Raw genomic sequence first — 19557 nt, 5'->3', positions numbered from 1 at the left:
TTTACACCAAAATTCCCACATTTTGCCCCAAATTCCCACATTTCACACCAAAAGCCCACATTTTGCCCACAAAAACCCGCAATTTCCCCCCAAATTCCCCCATTTTGCCCCCAAAATCTCCCATTTTTGCCCCAAATTCCCACATTTTGCCCCAAATTCCCACATTTCACACCAAAATCCACATTTTGCCCCCAAAATCCCGCAATTTCCCAACAAATTCCCCCATTTTGCCCACAAAATCCCACATTTTTGCGCCAAATTCCCCTATTTTACACCAAAATCCCACATTTTCCCCCCAAAATCCCCCATTTTTCCCCCAAATTCCCGCTTTTTTGCCCCAAATCCCGCATTTTTACCCCAAATTCCCCCATTTCGCACCAAAATTCCCACATTTTGCCCCAAATTCCCCCATTTCGCACCAAAATCCCACATTGTTGCCCCAAAGTCCCGTGATTTCCCCCCAAATTCCCCCGTTTCGCCCCCAAATGCTGCATTTTTGCCCAAAATTCCCATATTTTACACCAAAATCGCACATTTTGCCCCCAAAATCCCCCATTTTTGCCCCAAATTCCCGCATTTTAGCCCCAAATCCCGCTTTTTTGCCCCAAATTCCCCCATTTCGCACCAAAATTCCCACATTTTGCCCCAAATCCCCCCATTTCACACCAAAATCCCACATTTTGCCCCCAAAATCCCGCAATTTCCCCCCACATTCCCCCATTTTGCCCCCAAAATCCCCCATTTTTCCCCCAAATTCCCGCATTTCGCACCAAAATCCCACATTTTGCTCCCAAAATGCTGTGATTTCCCCAAATTCCCCCATTTTGGCCAAATTCCCGCATTTTTGCCCCAAATTCCCGCATTTTTACCCCAAATTCCCCCATTTCACACCAAAATCCCACATTTTGCCCCCAAAATCCCACAATTTCCCCCCAAATTCCCCCATTTTGCCCCCAAAATCCCACATTTTTGCCCCAAATTCCTGCATTTTACACCAAAATCCCACATTTTGCCCCCAAAATCCCCCATTTTTCCCCCAAATTCCCGCTTTTTTGCCCCAAATCCCGCATTTTTGCCCAAAATTCCCCCATTTCGCACCAAAATTCCCACATTTTGCTCCAAATTCCCCCATTTCGCACCAAAATCCCACATTGTTGCCCCAAAATCCCGCGATTTCCCCCCAAATTCCCCCGTTTCGCCCCCAAATGCCACATTTTTGCCCAAAACTCCCACATTTCACACCAAAAACCCACATTTTGCCCCCAAAATCCCAGGATTTCACCCCAAATTCCCACATTTTTGCCCCAAAATCCCCCATTCTTGCCCCAAATTCTCCCATTTCGCACCAAAATCCCACATTTTGCCCCCAAAATCCCGTGATTTCCCCCAAATTCCCCCGTTTCGCGCCCCAAATCCCGCATTTTTGCCCCAAATTCCCACATTTTGCCCCCCAAATCTCGCATTTTTGCCCCAAATTCCCCCATTTCGCACCAAAATCCCACATTTTGCCCCCAAAATCCCGTGATTTCCCCCAAATTCCCCCGTTTCGCCCCCCAAATCCCGCATTTTTCCCCCAAATTCCCTCATTTTACACCAAAAGCCCACATTTTGCCCCCAAAATCCCGGAATTTTCCCCCAAATTCCCCCATTTTTCCCCCAAATCTCGCATTTTTGCCCCAAATTCCCCCATTTTTGCCCAAAATTCCCACATTTTTGCCCCAAATTCCCCCATTTCGCACCAAAATCCCACATTGTTGCCCCAAAATCCCGCGATTTCCCCCCAAATTCCCCCGTTTCGCCCCCAAATGCCGCATTTTTGCCCAAAACTCCCACATTTCACAGCAAAAACCCACATTTTGCCCCCAAAATCCCACATTTTTCGCCCAAATTCCCCCGTTTTGCCCCAAATCCCCCATTTTTCCCCCAAATTCCCCCATTTTTCACCAAAATCCCACATTTTGCCCCCGAAATCCCGGGATTTCACCCCAAATTCCCACATTTTGCCCACAAAATCCCCCATTCTTGCCCCAAATTCCCCCATTTCGCACCAAAATCCCACATTTTGCCCCCCAAATCCCGTGATTTCCCCCAAATTCCCCCGTTTCGCCCCCCAAATCCCGCATTTTTGCCCCAAATTCCCACATTTTTCCCCCAAATTCCCGCATTTCGCACCAAAATCCCACATTTTGCTCCCAAAATCCTGTGATTTCCCCAAATTCCCCCATTTTGCCCCCCAAATCCCGCATTTTTGCCCCAATTCCCGCATTTTTGCCCCAAATTCCCACATTTTACACCAAAATTCCCACATTTTGCCCAAAATTCCCACATTTCACACCAAAAGCCCACATTTTGCCCCCAAAATCTCCCATTTTTGCCCCAAATCCCGCATTTTTGCCCCAAATTCCCACATTTTTGCCCCAAATTCCCACATTTTGCCCCAAATTCCCCCATTTAGCACCAAAATCCCACATTGTTGCCCCAAAGTCCCGTGATTTCCCCCCAAATTCCCCCGTTTCGCCCCCAAATGCTGCATTTTTGCCCAAAATTCCCACATTTTACACCAAAATCGCACATTTTGCCCCCAAAATCCCCCATTTTTGCCCCAAATTCCCGCATTTTAGCCCGAAATCCCGCTTTTTTGCCCCAAATTCCCCCATTTCGCACCAAAATCCCACATTGTTGCCCCAAAATCCCGCGATTTCCCCCGAAATTCCCCCGTTTTGCCCCCAAATGACGCATTTTTGCCCAAAACTCCCACATTTCACATCAAAAACCCACATTTTGCCCCCAAAATCCCGGGATTTCACCCCAAATTCCCACATTTTGCCCACAAAATCCCCCATTCTTGCCCCAAATTCCCCCATTTTGCACCAAAATCCCACATTTTGCCCCCAAAATCCCGTGATTTCCCCCAAATTCCCCCGTTTCGCCCCCAAATCCCGCATTTTTGCCCAAAATTCCCCCATTTTGCCCCCCAAATCTCGCATTTTTGCCCCAAATTCCCGCATTTTTGCCCCAAATTCCCCCATTTCGCACCAAAATCCCACATTGTTGCCCCAAAATCCCGCGATTTCCCCCCAAATTCCCCGTTTTACCCCCAAATGCCGCATTTTTGCCCAAAACTCCCACATTTCACACCAAAATCCCACATTTTGCCCCCAAAATCCCGCATTTTTCGCCCAAATTCCTGCATTTTTGCCCCAAAATCCCGCATTTTTGCTTCAAATTCCCGCATTTCACACCAAAAGCCCACATTTTGCCCCAAAATCCAGGAATTTCCCCCCAAATTTCCCCATTTTGCCCCCCAAATCCCGCATTTTTGCCCCAAATTCCCCCATTTCGCACCAAAAATCCCACATTTTTGCCCCAAATTCCCCCATTTCGCACCAAAATCCCACATTGTTGCCCCAAAATCCCGCGATTTCCCCCCAAATTCCCCCGTTTCGCCCCCAAATGCCACATTTTTGCCCAAAACTCCCACATTTCACACCAAAATCCCACATTTTGCCCCCAAAATCCCCCATTTTTCACCCAAATTCCTGCATTTTTGCCCCAAATCCCGCTTTTTTCCCCCAAATTCCCCCATTTTTCACCAAAATCCCACATTTTGCCCCAAATTCCCCCATTTCACACCAAAATTCCCACATTTTGCCCCAAATCCCCCCATTTCACACCAAAATCCCACATTTTGCCCACTGAAAAGGGAAGCTAGGGAAGGAATTTGTCCTGTCATAGAGCGGTTCATAGAACTAAGACTACTAAAAGAATGTGAGTCAGAATTCAATACACCTGTACTTCCAGTTAAGAAACCTGATGGGTCCTATAGGATAGTTCAAGACTTAAGAGCCATCAACAAAATAACAGAGGACCTGTGGTAGCTAACCCCTATACCCTATTAACCATGCTAAAACCTGGTTTAGCTTGGTTTACGGTCCTAGATTTAAAAGATGCTTTCTTTTGCCTCCCTCTCCATGAAGCCAGCCAGAAAATTTTTGCTTTTGAATGGGAAAATCCCAAAAGTGGTCGAAAGACCCGGCTCACATGGACGGTGTTGCCGCAGGGTTTTAAAAATAGCCCCACAATTTTTGGGAATCAGCTAGCAAAGGACTTGGAATCATGGGAACCACCATCAGAAGAAGGGAAGGTGTTACAATATGTAGACGACCTTCTTATTGCAACCAGAACCAAAGAATCCTGTGTCATTTGGACCGTGAGTCTGTTAAATTTCCTGGGACTACAGGGATATCGGGTTTCTAAGAAAAAGGCACAGGCGTTGTTACAACCCCAGGTCACGTACCTGGGGTACGAGATCAGTGCCGGACAACGGATCCTAGGACAAGCCCGGAAAGAGGCCATATGCCAAAGCCCCCGACCACAAACTATAAAGGAACTACGGACATTCTTAGGAATGACAGGGTGGTGCCAACTTTGGATATGTGATTATGGTCTGCCTGTTAAGCCACTCTATTCCCTGATAGCAGCTAACCAAAAGGATCTCCAGTGGGATGCTGAGTCAGATCGAGCCTTCCATCAGCTGAAGAAAGCCCTGATGTCAACATCAGCATTGGGACTTCCTGATGTGAGTAAGCCATTTTTTTCTATTTTCCCATGAAAAACAAGGAATGGCACTAGATTTGGGACCATACAGACGGGCGGTAGCGTACTTCTCCAAACAGCTGGATGCCGCTGCGAAAGGGTGGCTGTTCTGGTTTTGTTAGTGGCGGGGGGGCCTAAGGTGGTAGCTTCTGTAGGAAACTGCTAGAAGTCGCTCCCCTTTGTTCAGTGGACTTGGCCGGGCCTAGGGCGGACCCACTGCTGGCCAAGGCCAAGCCAATTGGTAGCAGAATGTCCCGTGATAACGCCTCTGCGATAATGTATTTAAATAGGGGAAAACAGAAAAAAAAAAAAAAAAGGGAGAGATGTGAAGCAGCTGAGCGGGGGGCAGAGAGGGGGAAGCGCGAGCCTTGTGGGCCTTGCAGGCCTCACCCTCTGGCCTCCCGCCGGGCAGCCGACTGGGCCCAACTCGGCCCGGCCTGGCTGCAAGAAGTGGAGAGGAGCAGTTGAAGTGAATAAGATGTAAAAAGGATCCTGAGAGGCGTCTGCCAGCCTGTTGTGAGGAACGGCTGCAGACGCCAAGGTCAGTGAAGGAGGAGGGGGAGGAGTAATGCGGCTCCTGGCCAAGATTCCTCTGCAACTCGTGGTGACGACCATGGTGGAGCAGGTTGTCCCCCTGCAGCCCATGGAGGTCCACGGAGGGGCAGAGATCCACCTGCAGCCCGTGGAGGACCCCACGCCGGAACAGGTAGAGGCCTGAAGGAGGCTGTGCCCCGTGGAGGGCCCGCTGGGACAGCTGTTCTAGAGGGACTGCACCCCGTGGAAGAGATGACCCACGCCGGAGCAGTTTCACGGAGGACTGTGGACGTGGGAGGGACCCCATGCTGGAGCAGAGGAGGAATGCAAGGAGTTCTTCCCCCGACGATGACACAGAGGCGTAAAACAACGCGTGATGAACTGACTGCGACCCCCATTCCCCCCCCCCGCCCCCGACTCCCCCCTCCATGCCGCTCGGGAGGGGAAGGTAGTAGAGATAATGTTAAGCCCGGGAAGAGGGAGGGGTGGGGGGAGGTTATCTTGTTCCCTGTCTCATTCTCCTGCTAGTTTTAGAAATAAATGAGTGTTTTTCCCCAAGTCGAGTCTGTTTTGCCTGTAACGGTAACTTTACAAATTTCTTCCCGTCCTTATCTCAAACCTCGAGCCGTTTTTCTTATATCATCTCCCCCTATTCTCTCGGAGGGTGGGGGGAGCGAGAGAGAGACTGTGTAGTCTGGTCCCGATCGGGGCTGAACTACGACAGTGGCCCAGCTGTCTGAGAGCAGTAGCAGCTGTCATTCTAAACATTCAAGAAGCCTGAAAGTTCACTCTAGGCCAGAAAATGACTGTCCTAGTTTCCCAGACTGTATCTGCGGTCCTTGAAGCAAAAGGAGGGCATTGGCTTTCCCCACAAAGGTTCCTGAAATATCAAGCTATAATGGTTGAACAGGATGATGTTGAAATCGTGACCACAAACATCATCAATCCGGCCTCATTCCTTGATGGGAACATCGGGGAGCCGGTGAGTCATGACTGCTTGGAAACAATTGAAACCATGTATTCTAGTCGAACGGATCTTAAAGATGTCCCTGTCGATGGAGCCGAACATTGGTTCACCGATGGAAGCAGCTATATGTTAAATGGAAGGCGACATTCCGGATATGCTGTTACCACTTTTGAAAAGGTGATAGAGTCCAGGCCACTATCAGCCGATGTCTCAGCCCAAAAGGCCGAGATCATAGCCCTTACCTGAGCCCTGGAGAGAGCCCAGGGAAGGACTGTAAACATTTGGACTGACCCTAAATATGCCTTTGGGGTGGTACATGCCCATGGAGCAAAATGGAAGGCAAGAGGACTGTTAAATTCTCATGGAAAAACCATCAAACACGCAGAAGGGATTTTGAAAATCCTGAATGCAGTCCAGCTTCCCAAAAAGGTGGCAATTATGCATATTAAAGCACACCAGAAAGTGAGCACAGAATTGGAAAGAGGAAATGAGCTGGCAGATAGGGAAGCAAAACAAGCAGCTAGAGAAACAATCAAGGTAGAGGGTGCGCTAATACCTGATGGACAGGTATTTCTAGAAGGTAAACCAGAATACACAAAGGAAGTCGGCAAACTTATTAATGATCTAAAGGGGTCATATAATGAGGAAGGGTGGGCCAATTACTACCCCTCACACGGGAGGGTAGTAATTCCCTCCTACATGATATGGTCAGTAGTCCGAGAAGAACATAGAAAAAGACACTGGGGGGAGGGGGGGGCAGAAGCCCTATATAAAGATCTCATCAGGAACATAATAGCGTGAAACTTAGACACTACCGTTAGACAAGTAACTCAACAATGTGATCTTTGTCTCCAGACTAATCCTAAAGTTGTAAAAGGGCCGAAACTTGAAAAAATCGGAAAGGGGAATGGTCCGGGACAACGTTGGCAGATTGATTTCTCAGAACTCCCTAGAAAAGGGGGGTATCGATACTTATTAGTACTTACGGATACCTTTTCAGGCTGGCCAGAAGCTTTCCCGTGCGGAACTGCTAAAGCCTGGGAAGTAACCAAAATACTGCTCCAGGAAATAGTACCTAGGTTTGGAGTCGCAGCAGTAATGTCATCGGATAGAGGACCACATTTTGTGTCCAGAATAGTACAAGCAATTAGCCACCATCTAGGGATAGAGTGGCAATTACATACCTCTTACCGACCACAATCAAGTGGCCAGGTGGAGAAAATGAATCACCCAATCAAACAACAGATTGTCAAGTTGGGTCAGGAAACTAATCTAACTTTACCATTAGCTCTTATACGAATACGAACCAGACCAAGAGCAAGAGAAGGGCTTAGTCCATTCGAAATTCTATATGGACGACCCTATGGGGTACAAAAGGGAACGTCTTCACAAATTGGTGAAGAAATAATGACCTCCTATATGGTGGCACTAAACAAACAATTAAAAAGAATTGAAAAACATGCAATGGGAACACATCGTAGGGGTCTGGATGGGCCTGTTCACGATATACAACCAGGGGACTATGTATATGTTAAGTCTCTTACAGAAAAAACTCTGGAACCACAGTGGGCCGGACCTTTTCAAGTCCTCCTCACCACCTACACGGCAATTAAGGTAAAGGGACAGAACTCCTGGATACACCATACTCGGATCAAGAGAGCCTCTGCAACCTTGTGGAAAGTAACTCCAGACAACAACGAAGACTTGAGACTTAAACTCGTTCGAACGGATAAGGGCGGGAACAATGTGGGTAACAAGTAAGTGAGCCAAAAGCAGTAGTGAACCGGAGGGACACCACAGCAAACGATACCGGACAAAGAAACCGGGACCGGCCAGTAACTAATCTCGCCCAAATCTGTCATCGGTGCAGTTTATATCTTATTTGTCATTTTATTATAGGAAATATAAAACCCATTTTAGCAGGTCACCAAAGGCAGTACATTATCTACAGAAGTAGCTGTACTAATCCACTAGACCAACTAAATCCTAAAATGACCAATTGTTTAATTGGAATTGTGATTGGGCTTACAATATTTTCCTGCATCTTACCACTAACTTGTAATCAAAAGGACACCAAATGGCCGTGGTCTCACGCCTCCCTTGGGTTTACAGGAAGCATGGGACCACCTTTTAAACGGTCGGGCTTAAACTTGGCCACTGTGGTTATGCACAAAATGGAAATGTACTCAGGGCATGAGTGGGGCTGGGACAGAGGCAACAGGGATCCTTAATACTATGGTGCGCCCCGTTGTGATCTTATTGATTAGCTTAGGAGTTTTATTAATATTAACTATTGTGCTGTACCTATGGGTTTGGAGAATGTTTAAGAAAGTAACACTGTCGTAGTTCAGCCCCGATCAGGACCAGACTACGCAGTCTCTCTCTCACTCCTCCCACCCTCCGAGAGAACAGGGGGAGATAACGTAAGGAAAAACGGCTCGAGGTTTGAGATAAGGACAGGGAGAAATCCTTAAAGTTACCATCATGGGCAAAACAGACTCCTCTTGGGGAAAACTATTCATTTATTACTACAAACAGCAAGATAATGAGACAGAGAACAAGATAACCTCCCTCCACCCCTCCCTCTTCCCAAGCTTAACGTTATCTCTACTACCTTCCCCCCCCCGAGTGGCACAGGAGGGGGAAGAGGGAATGTGGATTGCGGTCAGTTCATCACGCGTTGTTTTACGCTGCTGCTTCATGGTTGGGGGAAGAACTCCTCACATTCCTCCCCTGCTCTGTTGTGGGGTCCCACCCATACGCCACAGTCCTTCGTGGAACTGCTCCGGCGTGGGTCATCTCTTCCACGGGGTGCAGTCTCTCCAGAACAGCTGTCCCAGCGGGCCCTCCATGGGCCACAGCTGCCTTCAGGCATCCACCTCCCCCAGTACGGGATCCTTCACGGGCTCCAAGTGGATCTCTGCCCCTCCGTGGACCTCCATGGGCTGCAGGGGGACAACCTGCTCCACCATGCTCGTCACCACAGGCTGCAGGGGAATCTTGGCCAGGAGCCACATTACTCCTCCCACTCCTTCTGAACTGACCTGGGCATCTGCAGCCGTTCCTCACAACATGCTGGTAGATGTCTCTCAGGATCCTTTTTACATCTTATTCACTTCTCCTCTCCTCTCCACTTCCTGCAGCCGGGCCGGACCAATTCGGGCCCAGTCAGCCGCTTGGCGAGAGGCCAGAGGGTGAGGCCTGCAAGGCCCATAAGGCCTGCGCCTCCCCCTCTGTGCCTCTGCCCCCCGCTCAGCTGCTTCACATCTCTCCCTTTTTTTTTTTTTTCTGTTTTCCCCTAATTGAATACGTTATCACAGAGGCATTATCATGGGACATTCTGCTACCAATTGGCTTGGCCTTGGCCAGCAGCGGGTCCGCCCTAGGCCCGGCCGAGTCCACTGAACAAAGGGGAGCGACTTCTAGCAGTTTCCTACAGAAGCTACCACCTTAGGCCCCCCCGTCACTAAACAAAACCATGTATGATGCTTCATATCATTCAGGGAAACTGTTTAAGTAAAAGAATTTACTTAGTGTGATAAAAAGGGGGGATTGATATAGGGGACAATAAGTTAATCACAACTATATATGTATGCTCTTAAAGAATTGTTGTAGTTCAGCCCCGATCGGGACCAGACTACGCAGTCTCTCTCTCACTCCCCCCCCACCCTCCAAGAGAACAGGGGGAGATTTGGTAAACAAAAGAAAACCAGGAAAAAAACCAAACCCGTGGGTTGAGATTGAACAAGAAGTAAATTTAACAGTAATGACAGAAGAAAACAAAACAGTGATGCAATACAAATATAGTATAATGGCTTACAACAAATCTCCACACCTAGTTTCTTCCACGTAGCAGGAGGCTCCTTTCACCACCCTCCTCACTTACATACTGAGCCCCAGCAGTTAGCTAATTAGTTAACTATCCCAGCCATAGGGGCTACCAGCTTCAGTACTCCACCCAGCTCAGGTAAATATTAACTCTATCCTAGCCAGAACCAGACAAGAATACAGTTATAAAACATAGTCACGTACCCATATAGCTTAGAGAAACAATTAATGGAAGAGGAAGTCTGTTTTTTTTTTCTTTTCCTGACGAAGGACTCATTTGTAAGGAGTGAGAAACAGTCCCTACTGCTCAGTGGGAAAAAATCTTAAAAATCCTGAACCTTTTCTTACATGGTGACCAGCTCTGAATACCCTTGCTGCTCCTCACCGGCTCTTGCTACCACACATACAGGCTCCAAATTCTGGGGCTCCGGGCTTTCCTAGACCACCAGGACAGGGTGGTAAAGATCTACAGGCGTAAAAAAAATCTACAGGCCAGGAAACATTGGGGCTCCGGGATTTCCTAGACCACCAGGACTCCGACGTTTAACACCAGCTCGAGCTGTCCGCCTAGTGTTAAACCACAGCTTAAAAATGGTGAATGTCAGACAGCTGCTCCCACACCAGAAGTGTCAGCTCTGGAATGTCTTGCTGCTTCTCACCAGCTCTAGGCACCACATCTACAGGCTCACAAACATTGGGGATCCGGCATTTCCTGGGACACCAGGACTCTGACGTCTACCATCACCTCAACTCAGCAGTCCCTTTTGAAAAAAAATCTTAAAAATCACAAACGTCAGAAGACTGCTCCCACACCAGAAGTGACATTTCTGAAAGCTCTTGCTTCTCCTGCCCGGCTCTTGCCACCGCATCTACAGGCTCACAAATATTGGGACTGCGAGATTTCCTAGAACACCAGCACTCCAACGTTTACCATGGTGTACTTATGGCCGCCCAGTGAAAACACTCTTATATATCATGAACGTTGGATGATAGATCCCACACCAGAAGTGCCAGCTCTGAAAACCCCTCAGTGGCTCTTGCCACCGCATCTACAAGCCCAGCAACACTGGGGCTCCGTTCTTTCCTAGACAATCAGGACTCTGACTTTTGCCACCATGTACACCAGTAAACTTTCAGAGGTGGCACTTTTGGTGTTAAAGCAATCGTCTGAGTTCGTGATTTTTAAGATTTATTTCTCACTGTGCAGCAGCTCTAGGTGATGGTAAGTGTCAGAGTCCTGGTGGTGGAGGAAAGCCCAGAGACTCAATGTTTCTGAGCCTGTAGATGTGGTGGGAAGAGTCGGTGAGGAGCAGCAAGAACTTTTAGAGCAGGCACTTCAGGTGTTGGAGTAATTGTCTGACTTCCTTCTGTGCGGCTGGTTCCAAGTTGACGGTAAGTGCCAGCGTGCTAGCTGTGTAGGACAGTGAAGAGGCTGACGTGTGTGTGTCCGTAGAGCTGCTAGAAAGCGTACGTGAAGAGCAGGAAGGGCTTTCAGAGCAGCCGGTTCTCGTCTTGGACAGTCGCCACACATCCGCACTTTTAGTGCCTCAGAAGCCCGGACAGCTTGCAAAACACGGCTGTAACTGTCCCAGCGCAAGCTGTTCAGGAAAGCACAGAAACGCGATGTTCGCGTGCTTTTAGCGCTGCTCGCAAGAAGCCTCCGGAGCAGGCACTTCTCGTGCGGCAACAACCGTGCCTTCTACGATCTTTCATAGCCTCTTTTCCTCCGGGCAGCCGGCTTTAGCTGATGTGAAGTGTTGGTGGGCAAATCATCCAGAGAAGAGTCGCAATGCTTCTGGGCTGTTAGCAAGAGCGAGTGAAGAGCAGCAAGAGCTTTCCTTGCTGACCGTTTTCACGTGGGAGATTAGCTGGACATTTGCCGGTTTAGTGCCTTGTTTCTTCTGCGCAGCTTGCACAAAGCTCATTGCGGCTTTCGCGGTTCGAGTTGTGCATCGCCGGAGCTCTGCGGGAAAGAGCGAGAGAAGAGCCGCGAAAGCTCCGAGTGTGGCCAGCTCGCGTGTAGCCGCGATGATGCGCTGTTCGCCGGTTGGAGGGCGACTGCCTTCTGCGCGGCTGCTTCCAAGTTGACGGTAACTGCCAGCGTGCTAGCTGTGTAGGACAGTGAAGAGGCTGACGCGTGTGTGTCCGTAGAGCTGCTAGAAAGCGTACGTGAAGAGCAGGAAGGGCTTTCAGAGCAGCTGGTTCTCGTCTTGGACAGTCGCCACACATCCGCACTTTTAGTGCCTCAGAAGCCCGGACAGCTTGCAAAACACGGCTGTAACTGTCCCAGTGCAAGCTGTTCAGGAAAGCACAGAGATGCGATGTTCGCGTGCCTTTAGTGCTGCTCGCAAGAAGCCTCCAGAGCAGGCACTTCTCGTGCGGCAACAAGCGTGCCTTCTACGGTCTTTCATAGCCTATCTGTATTTGGCTTCCCACCAGGTGGGGGTTTGCTCCAATCTCATCTTGCAAATTCAACTGGCAATATTGCATCTGCATTTTTATGTTTTCCTAGTTGGCTCCACGCTTGTGCTATGACTGAATGTATGTTCATTCTATGGCTGAATACATTTTTTGGTCATAGCAAATAACTTAGTGTGGTGGTCTAGCTTGAGTCACCACACAGTTTATGGCTCACCCTCCCCCTACCCAGTGGGATGGGGGAGAGAAATTGGGAAAAAAGGAAAACTCGTGGGTTGAGGTAAAAACAGTTTACTAAAATAGAAAAGGAAAACTACAAAGATATCAGAATATAAGGATATTAATATATACAAAATATTCAAAATGGACAATGTAGGATTTCTCACCACCTGATGTCCCAATGACGGACACAGCCTGTCCCAAGCAGTGATCATGGGAACGACACGAAGCAGCAAGCAAAGGCGGTGAAAGCAAGCCAGGAAGGGAGAGGGAACGATTCCAGCAAGCAAGAGAGATGGAAAGAAGATGGATGTCAAGGATGCATGCCAAGGATGGAAAGGATTCCCCCTCCAATGAGCAACCCCTCCTTCTATACTGAGGATAGCGTTTATGGCATGGAATACCCTCTTTGGCCAGTTCGGGTCAATTATTCTGTCTATCTTTCTCCCAGCTTCCTGCATCTGCACATTAACAAGACTTTAACGAGACTTGGAAAGACAGACAGTGTCCTTCCCTTGACCTGCTGGCCATGCTGCTTTTGATGCAGCCCAGGATGTGGTTGGCTTTCTGGGCTGCAAGCGCACATTGCGAGCTCATGTTGAGCTTCTCATCCACCAGCACTCCCAAATCCCTCTCCTCAGGGCTGCTCTCAATCCATTCTCTGCCCAGCCCGTATTTGTGCCTGGGATTGCCCTGACCCTTGTGCAGGATCTTGCACTTGGCCTGGTTGAACTTCATGAGGTTTGTATGGCCCCACCTTTCCAGCCTGTCAAGGTCCCTCTGGATGGCATCCCTTCCCTCCAGTGTGTCGACGGCATCACACAGCTTGGTGTCATTGACAAACTTGATAAGGGTGCACTCTATCCCACTGTCCATGTCGCTGACAAAGATGTTAAACAGGGCCGGGCCCAATACGGACCCCTGAGAAAGGCCACTCTTCACCAGCCTCCACTTCCACATTGAGCCATTGACCACCACTCTCTGAGTGCGGCCATCCAGCCAATTCCTTATCCACTGAGCGGTCCATCCGTCAAATCCATCCTTCTGCAACTTGGGTGATGTGGCTAGAGCCCTTATCAGTGAAGATTGAGGCAAAAGTCATTAACTACCTCAGCCTTCTCCGTGTTCTAGGTAATCAGGTCTCCGTCTCCTTTTGGAGAGGGCCTGCATTCTCCCTGGACTTCCTTTTGTCCCCAATATACCTATAGAAGCTTTTTTTGTTGCTCTTGATGTCCCTGGCCAGATTCAATTCTGTCAGGGCTTTAGCCTGCCTTACTTGATCCCTGGCTGCTGGGACAATGCTGGGGACAGGAAGAGTTATTGTGTGTTGATGTCTCAAATATCGTTGTGGCTGTGGCGCAGGGTGCAGCCTGCACAGGGCCAGTACAAGCTGCATGGGGGATGTGCAGCTCCCCAGGCCCCTGTTAACCTCTTGCCAGACATGGCCAGGGGTCACACAGAGGTCATCTGAGGAAGGGGCTTCCGACCACCCCTCACATTTAGTGCTTGCTTAGCACATACACAGAGGACTCAGAACTCTCTGGAACCAGGCCATAGAAGTCTTCAAGGCACAAAACTGGAGGCAGGGATTAGGCTATAAAAGACACTGCCTCAGGGAGCCACGTGGTGAGCCCCACCCCAGCAGAAGACCATCGTGGCCGCCTGTCACCACGTCCCCGCCACCAGAATCTGTGCACCTGCCATCCCACCGGAGGATCTGTGTGGCTGTTCGTCATCATCATGGCTGGATCCAAGGGTGATGATATCTCTTTCCCTCTCTTCCTCTTTCTCTTTTCTATTTTCATTTTCCTTCTTAGAAATATTCCAATAAGAACCCTGGCTATCAACCCCTTTTATGCTTTCCAAGTTTTCAAAGTTAAGTCATTCCACTGGATGTTAAATAAAATGTTAACTCGGTCATTTGGTGTCGTTTCACCTTAATTTAGTCTGAGGGAATCACAAACCTGCTACGGCCCTGGGTCATAACAGACAACCTCTGTGTAATCCTTGCAGGCTACCTCTCCTTGCTTCCACCCTTTGTACGGTATGCATCCTCTGCAGGAATGTATTGGACACCTAAAATAGCAACTGATAACTATTTTCATGTCTGGTTTTTCTAGCACTTCAGACAGGACACTGTCACAGGCAGGTAATAGCAGCAAGAGAGAGACAAGACAGACCTAAATATCTTTGATCCCAGAGACTGTGTCACTAGTCCAAACTGTCTCCTCCACTCTTGCTCGACAGGTCCTCACCACCCGTGGCTGGAGGAAGGGGAAGTGGGAGGGACTTCGCGTCACTGAAGAAGACTGCATTCCTAGAAGGCCACAGAGGATGGACCAGTCATGGTGGTGGGGACAGGGCTCAAGTGACACATGGAAGCTGGAGTTTTACTGGTTTTCTTCACAGAGGATTCATGAGTCAAACACAAAAACGTGCTGGTTTCAACCAAAGAACATGATAACAATGTGTACTCTAATAACTGCACTGCAGCCTTGTGTTGGTTTTGTTTAGTGAGGGGGTACTACAGCGATAGTTTCTGTGAGAAGTTTCTAGAAGTTGCTCCTCTTTGTTCAGTGGACTCGACTGGGCCTAGGGTGGACCCGCTGCTGGCCAGGGCCGAGCCAATTGGTGGCAGAATGTTCTCTGATAATGCCTCTGCAATAACGTATTTAAGAAGGGGAAAAACAGAAAGAAAAAAAAAAAGAGAGAAGCGACGATGTGAAGAAGCTGAGCTGGGGCAGAGAGGCAGAGGCACGAGCCTTGTGGGCCTTGCGGCCCTCACCCTCTGACCTCCCACTGGGTGGCCGACTGGGCCCTACTTGGCCCAGCTGCGAGAAGTGGAGAGGAGATGAGATGTGAAGAGAACCTGAGAGGCGTCTGTCTGCCTGTTGTGAAGGATTTCTGTGAGAGGAACGGCTGCAGACGCCAAGGTCAGTGAAGAAGGAGGGGAGCAGTAATGCGGTTCCTGGCCAGAATTCCCCTGCAGCCCGTGGTGATGTCCATGGTGAAGCCGGCTGTGCCCCCGCAGCCCGTGGAGGCCCATGCAGGAGCAGAGATCCCCCTGCAGCCCGTGGGGGCCCACGGAGGAGCAGAGATCCACCTGCAGCCCGGGGAGGACCCCACGCCAGGGCAGGTGGGTGCCTAAAGGAGGCTGTGGCCCATGGAGGCCCTGCTGGGGCAGCCGTTCTGGAGGGATTGCACCCCATGGAAGAGACGACCCACGCCAGAGCAGTTTCACAAAGGACTGCAGCTCATGGGAGGGACCCCACCCTGGAGCAGGGGAGAAATGTGAGGAGTTCCTCACCTGATGAGGAAGGAGCAGCATAAAGCGACAAGTGATGAACTGACCATAACCCCCATTCCCTATTCCCCCTGTGCCGCTCTGGGGGGGAAGGAGGTAGAGATAATGTTAAGCCCAGGAAGAGGGAGTAGTAGGGGCAAGGTATCTTGTTCCCTGTCTCATTATACTACTTTGGTTTTAGTAATAAATAAATATTTTTCCCCAAGTCAAGTCTGGTTTGCCCATAATGGTAACTTTAAGGATCTCTACCTGTCCTTATCTCAAATCTCGATCCTTTTTTCTTATATTATCTCTACCTATTCCCTCAGAGGTTGGGGGGAGTGAGAGAGAGAGTGCATAGCTTGGTCCTGAGTGGGGCTAAACTACGACAAACCTACAAAGGTGCCTGGTGATACCACCAGTGCCACAGCTCCAACCTCAATGGCTTTTACCACAGTGGAGCTCATGACAGGGTTGCAGATGGCATCAACTGGCAGACAGGCAAAGGATACTAATACTCCTGCCAGCTGTTGGAGATGAAATTGAGGCAAACATAGCCTGGCAGGAAGGCTGTGGTTCTTCTGCAGCTTTCAGGAAATTTTTCAGTGACACAGCTTGTTGCCAGCTGGATTTCAGCTGCATTTTAGCTCCGCACGGGACAAAGGTCCAACTCCAGCAATGCTAAGTCCTTTGTCTTTACTCAGGCTAAGGGAAAAGGCACTTTCTACAACATTCATTTATGCTAAAAAAAAGAAAAACTAAAATAAAGTAAATGTTTGATTAAAATCTTATACTCTTCAGAGTAGCAAAGTCACTCCATAGTCCTATCAAGGCCACAATGGACATCAATTCAGTGAACAAAATAGGGAGGGAGGAAGGAAGGAAGGAATTTCTCCTCTCTTGTGAAGACAACTGTTTTTAGAAACTCTGCTAGTTACCTGTGCCTTTTTGGGGCCTCAGGAACTCCTTGGAACTGGTTTTGTAGTAAGGACAAGAGAAATGTGCAGCAGGGCTCTTAGCATTGAGGAGCTCGGGCTCTCAAAGATGCCGTATGTTGACAAAACCAAGGGATATATTTTGAAAAAACTGCTATCTTAGCTTGGGCAAATGTCCCCACCACAAATACTAAGACTGGCTATGGGCTGAAGAAATTCTCCCTTTGAAATATAAAATTTCATCCAAAAAAACCCCAGAAAACTGTTATTTGCACATAGTGAAGAGCTGTAAATAGCACAGCTCACAAAAGGCTAAGCCAGAAGAATACCTTTCCTTGCTGCTTTGGATGATAAACGACCCTTCCAGGCTGGCATCACTCCTTTCCCACAAGGCAGATCTCCAAAGCACATGGAAGCTCCCCTTGAGCACCTGCAATGGTGTCAACTCTCCAGCAAGCTCTTATTTCACATCCCTTAAAGTCAGATCTGTCAGAGTCTCCCAGCTCCCCAGTGCCAACCGTCTGCCCTTCTTGCACCTTTAGGAGTCACGTGGCAATGTTGTTCAGTTAGCACAGATCAGAGGAATACAATGGCTGCGGTTTGCTGCTTGTTGTTTTAAGTGCTTGCAGCTTTCCCCATCCTCTCTGCAAAGCTCTAGCATCCTGGTGGCAGCAAAGCCCCAGGACCCCACCAGGAGACAGGATCTTACCTATAATTTTGCATTAATCAGTGCAAAATTACCTGTTGCACACAGTTATGATGCTTCCACAAAAACTTTGAAGCTCTTTTGTCATCTGGTTGTGTGTTCTGGTTTGCTAAGCTTGATTTCTTAAGGATTTGCAGATCAGTTCAATTCTGGAGACTTCACTTGGCATTTATGTCTCTAGAGGTGAAGTCATGGGTCACAGTGTTCAGAGGTGCTCTCCATTCACCCAGTGTGCTCAAAATTCTTATTTTCTCATCCTCAGAGTGATCCTGGACTTTCGAGATTCACAGAGGACATTTCCCAGGGCTCAGGGTAGAGTCTACAGAGAAAAAAGAGTTGCTGATGGTGTAAATGATCAGCCCTCTGCAGTCTTCACTGGGTCATGGGATGAGGAAAAGCAATTAAGGACATATTGATCACTGGGCCAATTTCAAAATCTACCCTTGGGGGCCTGACCTACTTTGAACTAAACTTGTTTATTGACAGTTTCCCTCCTGCTCCCAAAAGTAGGTGCATCCACAAGGACACTGCTGCTCTCCTCGCATGGAAGTGGGGTGATGTCTCCAGGTGTTCCCCAGGCTGGATGGTGCCCACAGCTGGTAACATCTAAGGGGATGCATCAGTGCTAGGCAGGTACATGACAGCTGCCTCCACAACATGCATTCTCTGTCCAACCCAGAGCTGGCCACTAACAGAGCAAATGGGAAAAGTGGGGCAAACTCATTCTTTTTTTTTTTCTTTTTTTTTTTTTTTTTTTGACAGGACAGATCTAGCCTGGAGACCTTGAGATACTGTAACGATGGAGTAATCTGCAAGGCTGGTTTTGACATTGCTTTTTGGAGTGATTTACCAAGGGAAACGGCTGAGGGCAGCAGCTTTTGTCTCCAAATAGCTGAAACAAGGTATTGCAGCCATTTCCAAAGAGCATAGGATATAAGGCACTGGGCAGGAGAAGGCTTCTCAGTGCTGGAGGGTGGTTCTTCTTCAGCTCCACCTGCCCCATGGCGCAGACACAAGTCCGTCCCAGATGAGCAGCACAGGCTGTAGAGATGAGAGAGTCTCCAGTCACCCTATGGTTGCCCTGCATAGACCTTTCCCTCCCAGCAGCCCAGAGGCACCTGCTCATCTTTTTCTCTTTCTTTCTGAAAGGCTGAAGAAAGAAGATGCTCTCATTTCGCTCCAAGAATTGCATGCACAGTGCTTTCCACAGTGAGACACTTTTTCCCATGTAAAGGAAAACCCAGACTTGAATGCAACCAGTCTGTTCACAATCCCTCTGATTTCCCTGCATTCTTTTCAGATGGGGGCAGGAAAGTAAAGAAGTGCATTTCCCTGCCAGAACTGGTTCTCAGGAACAACAATAGTTGCAATATCTACTAAGTTATTATTTTATATGCATGCATTTATGAATATGTAGAAGAATGTGCAGATGAGTGTCTGTATGTATGCATTATTTGGGAGACACAAAATTTAAAGTGACAATCAAATACTTATCTCTCCCCTGCCTTCCCCCATTTGTTTAACATTAAAGCAGGCTGTCATGTATCATTGTAATTTGGGATGGTAGAGGGACTTCATGATAGAAGAAAGCGCTTGAGGGGGAAGCTGTGTTCTGCATCTGATATCCTGATAGCTAGGAAAGACTCGAAGAAATCAGTCTCTTCTCAACTGAGATGCAACAATAAGGAATAAAAAACTTAAATTCTGCCCTCTGCTAAAATTCATAAACTTCACAGGCACTGTGGCTGAAGGTAACATGGGATTCAAACCTGATGAGGCGGTTTAGACCTCTAGTGCTGCTACCACAAATGGGCAGAGCATAGGGTATAGCAGCAGCGATGCAAAACAGAAATCCTACTCACTATTACAATGACCAGGGACTAGAGAAAAAAAAAAAACATATGGAAAAAAAAAAATCAGATATGCTCTGCCCTCCTAACCTTGCCCGGATACACAGAGTTTTAACTCCATATCAGTCATGGATCATGTATAAACTGAAACCTTTGTTTGAAGGGTTAATAAGTGATGCTGGGCTGCCTGGCAGGCAGAGCATTGGAGAATGAGCAAGACT

At 48.5% G+C, this 19557-nt stretch overlaps 1 protein-coding gene across 1 annotated transcript in view; it reads right to left on the bottom strand.

Moving 5' to 3' along the window:
- LOC147599447 (protein NDRG2-like) overlaps positions 1 to 18489 on the bottom strand; it is a 29114-nt gene extending 10625 nt beyond the window's left edge. The window contains exon 1 of the mRNA XM_086756224.1: positions 18337 to 18489. Coding sequence (XP_086612350.1) covers positions 18337 to 18489 — 153 coding nt within the window. The remainder of the gene's footprint in view (positions 1 to 18336) is intronic.
- Positions 18490 to 19557: the final 1068 nt, after the last annotated feature.

The sequence above is a fragment of the Chlamydotis macqueenii genome, chromosome 11, assembly GCF_036417535.1.
Source record: "Chlamydotis macqueenii isolate bChlMac1 chromosome 11, bChlMac1.mat, whole genome shotgun sequence".
NCBI lineage: Eukaryota > Metazoa > Chordata > Aves > Otidiformes > Otididae > Chlamydotis > Chlamydotis macqueenii.
The sequence above is the reverse complement of the archived record's forward strand: the minus strand, read 5'-3'. Positions and strand labels throughout refer to the sequence as shown.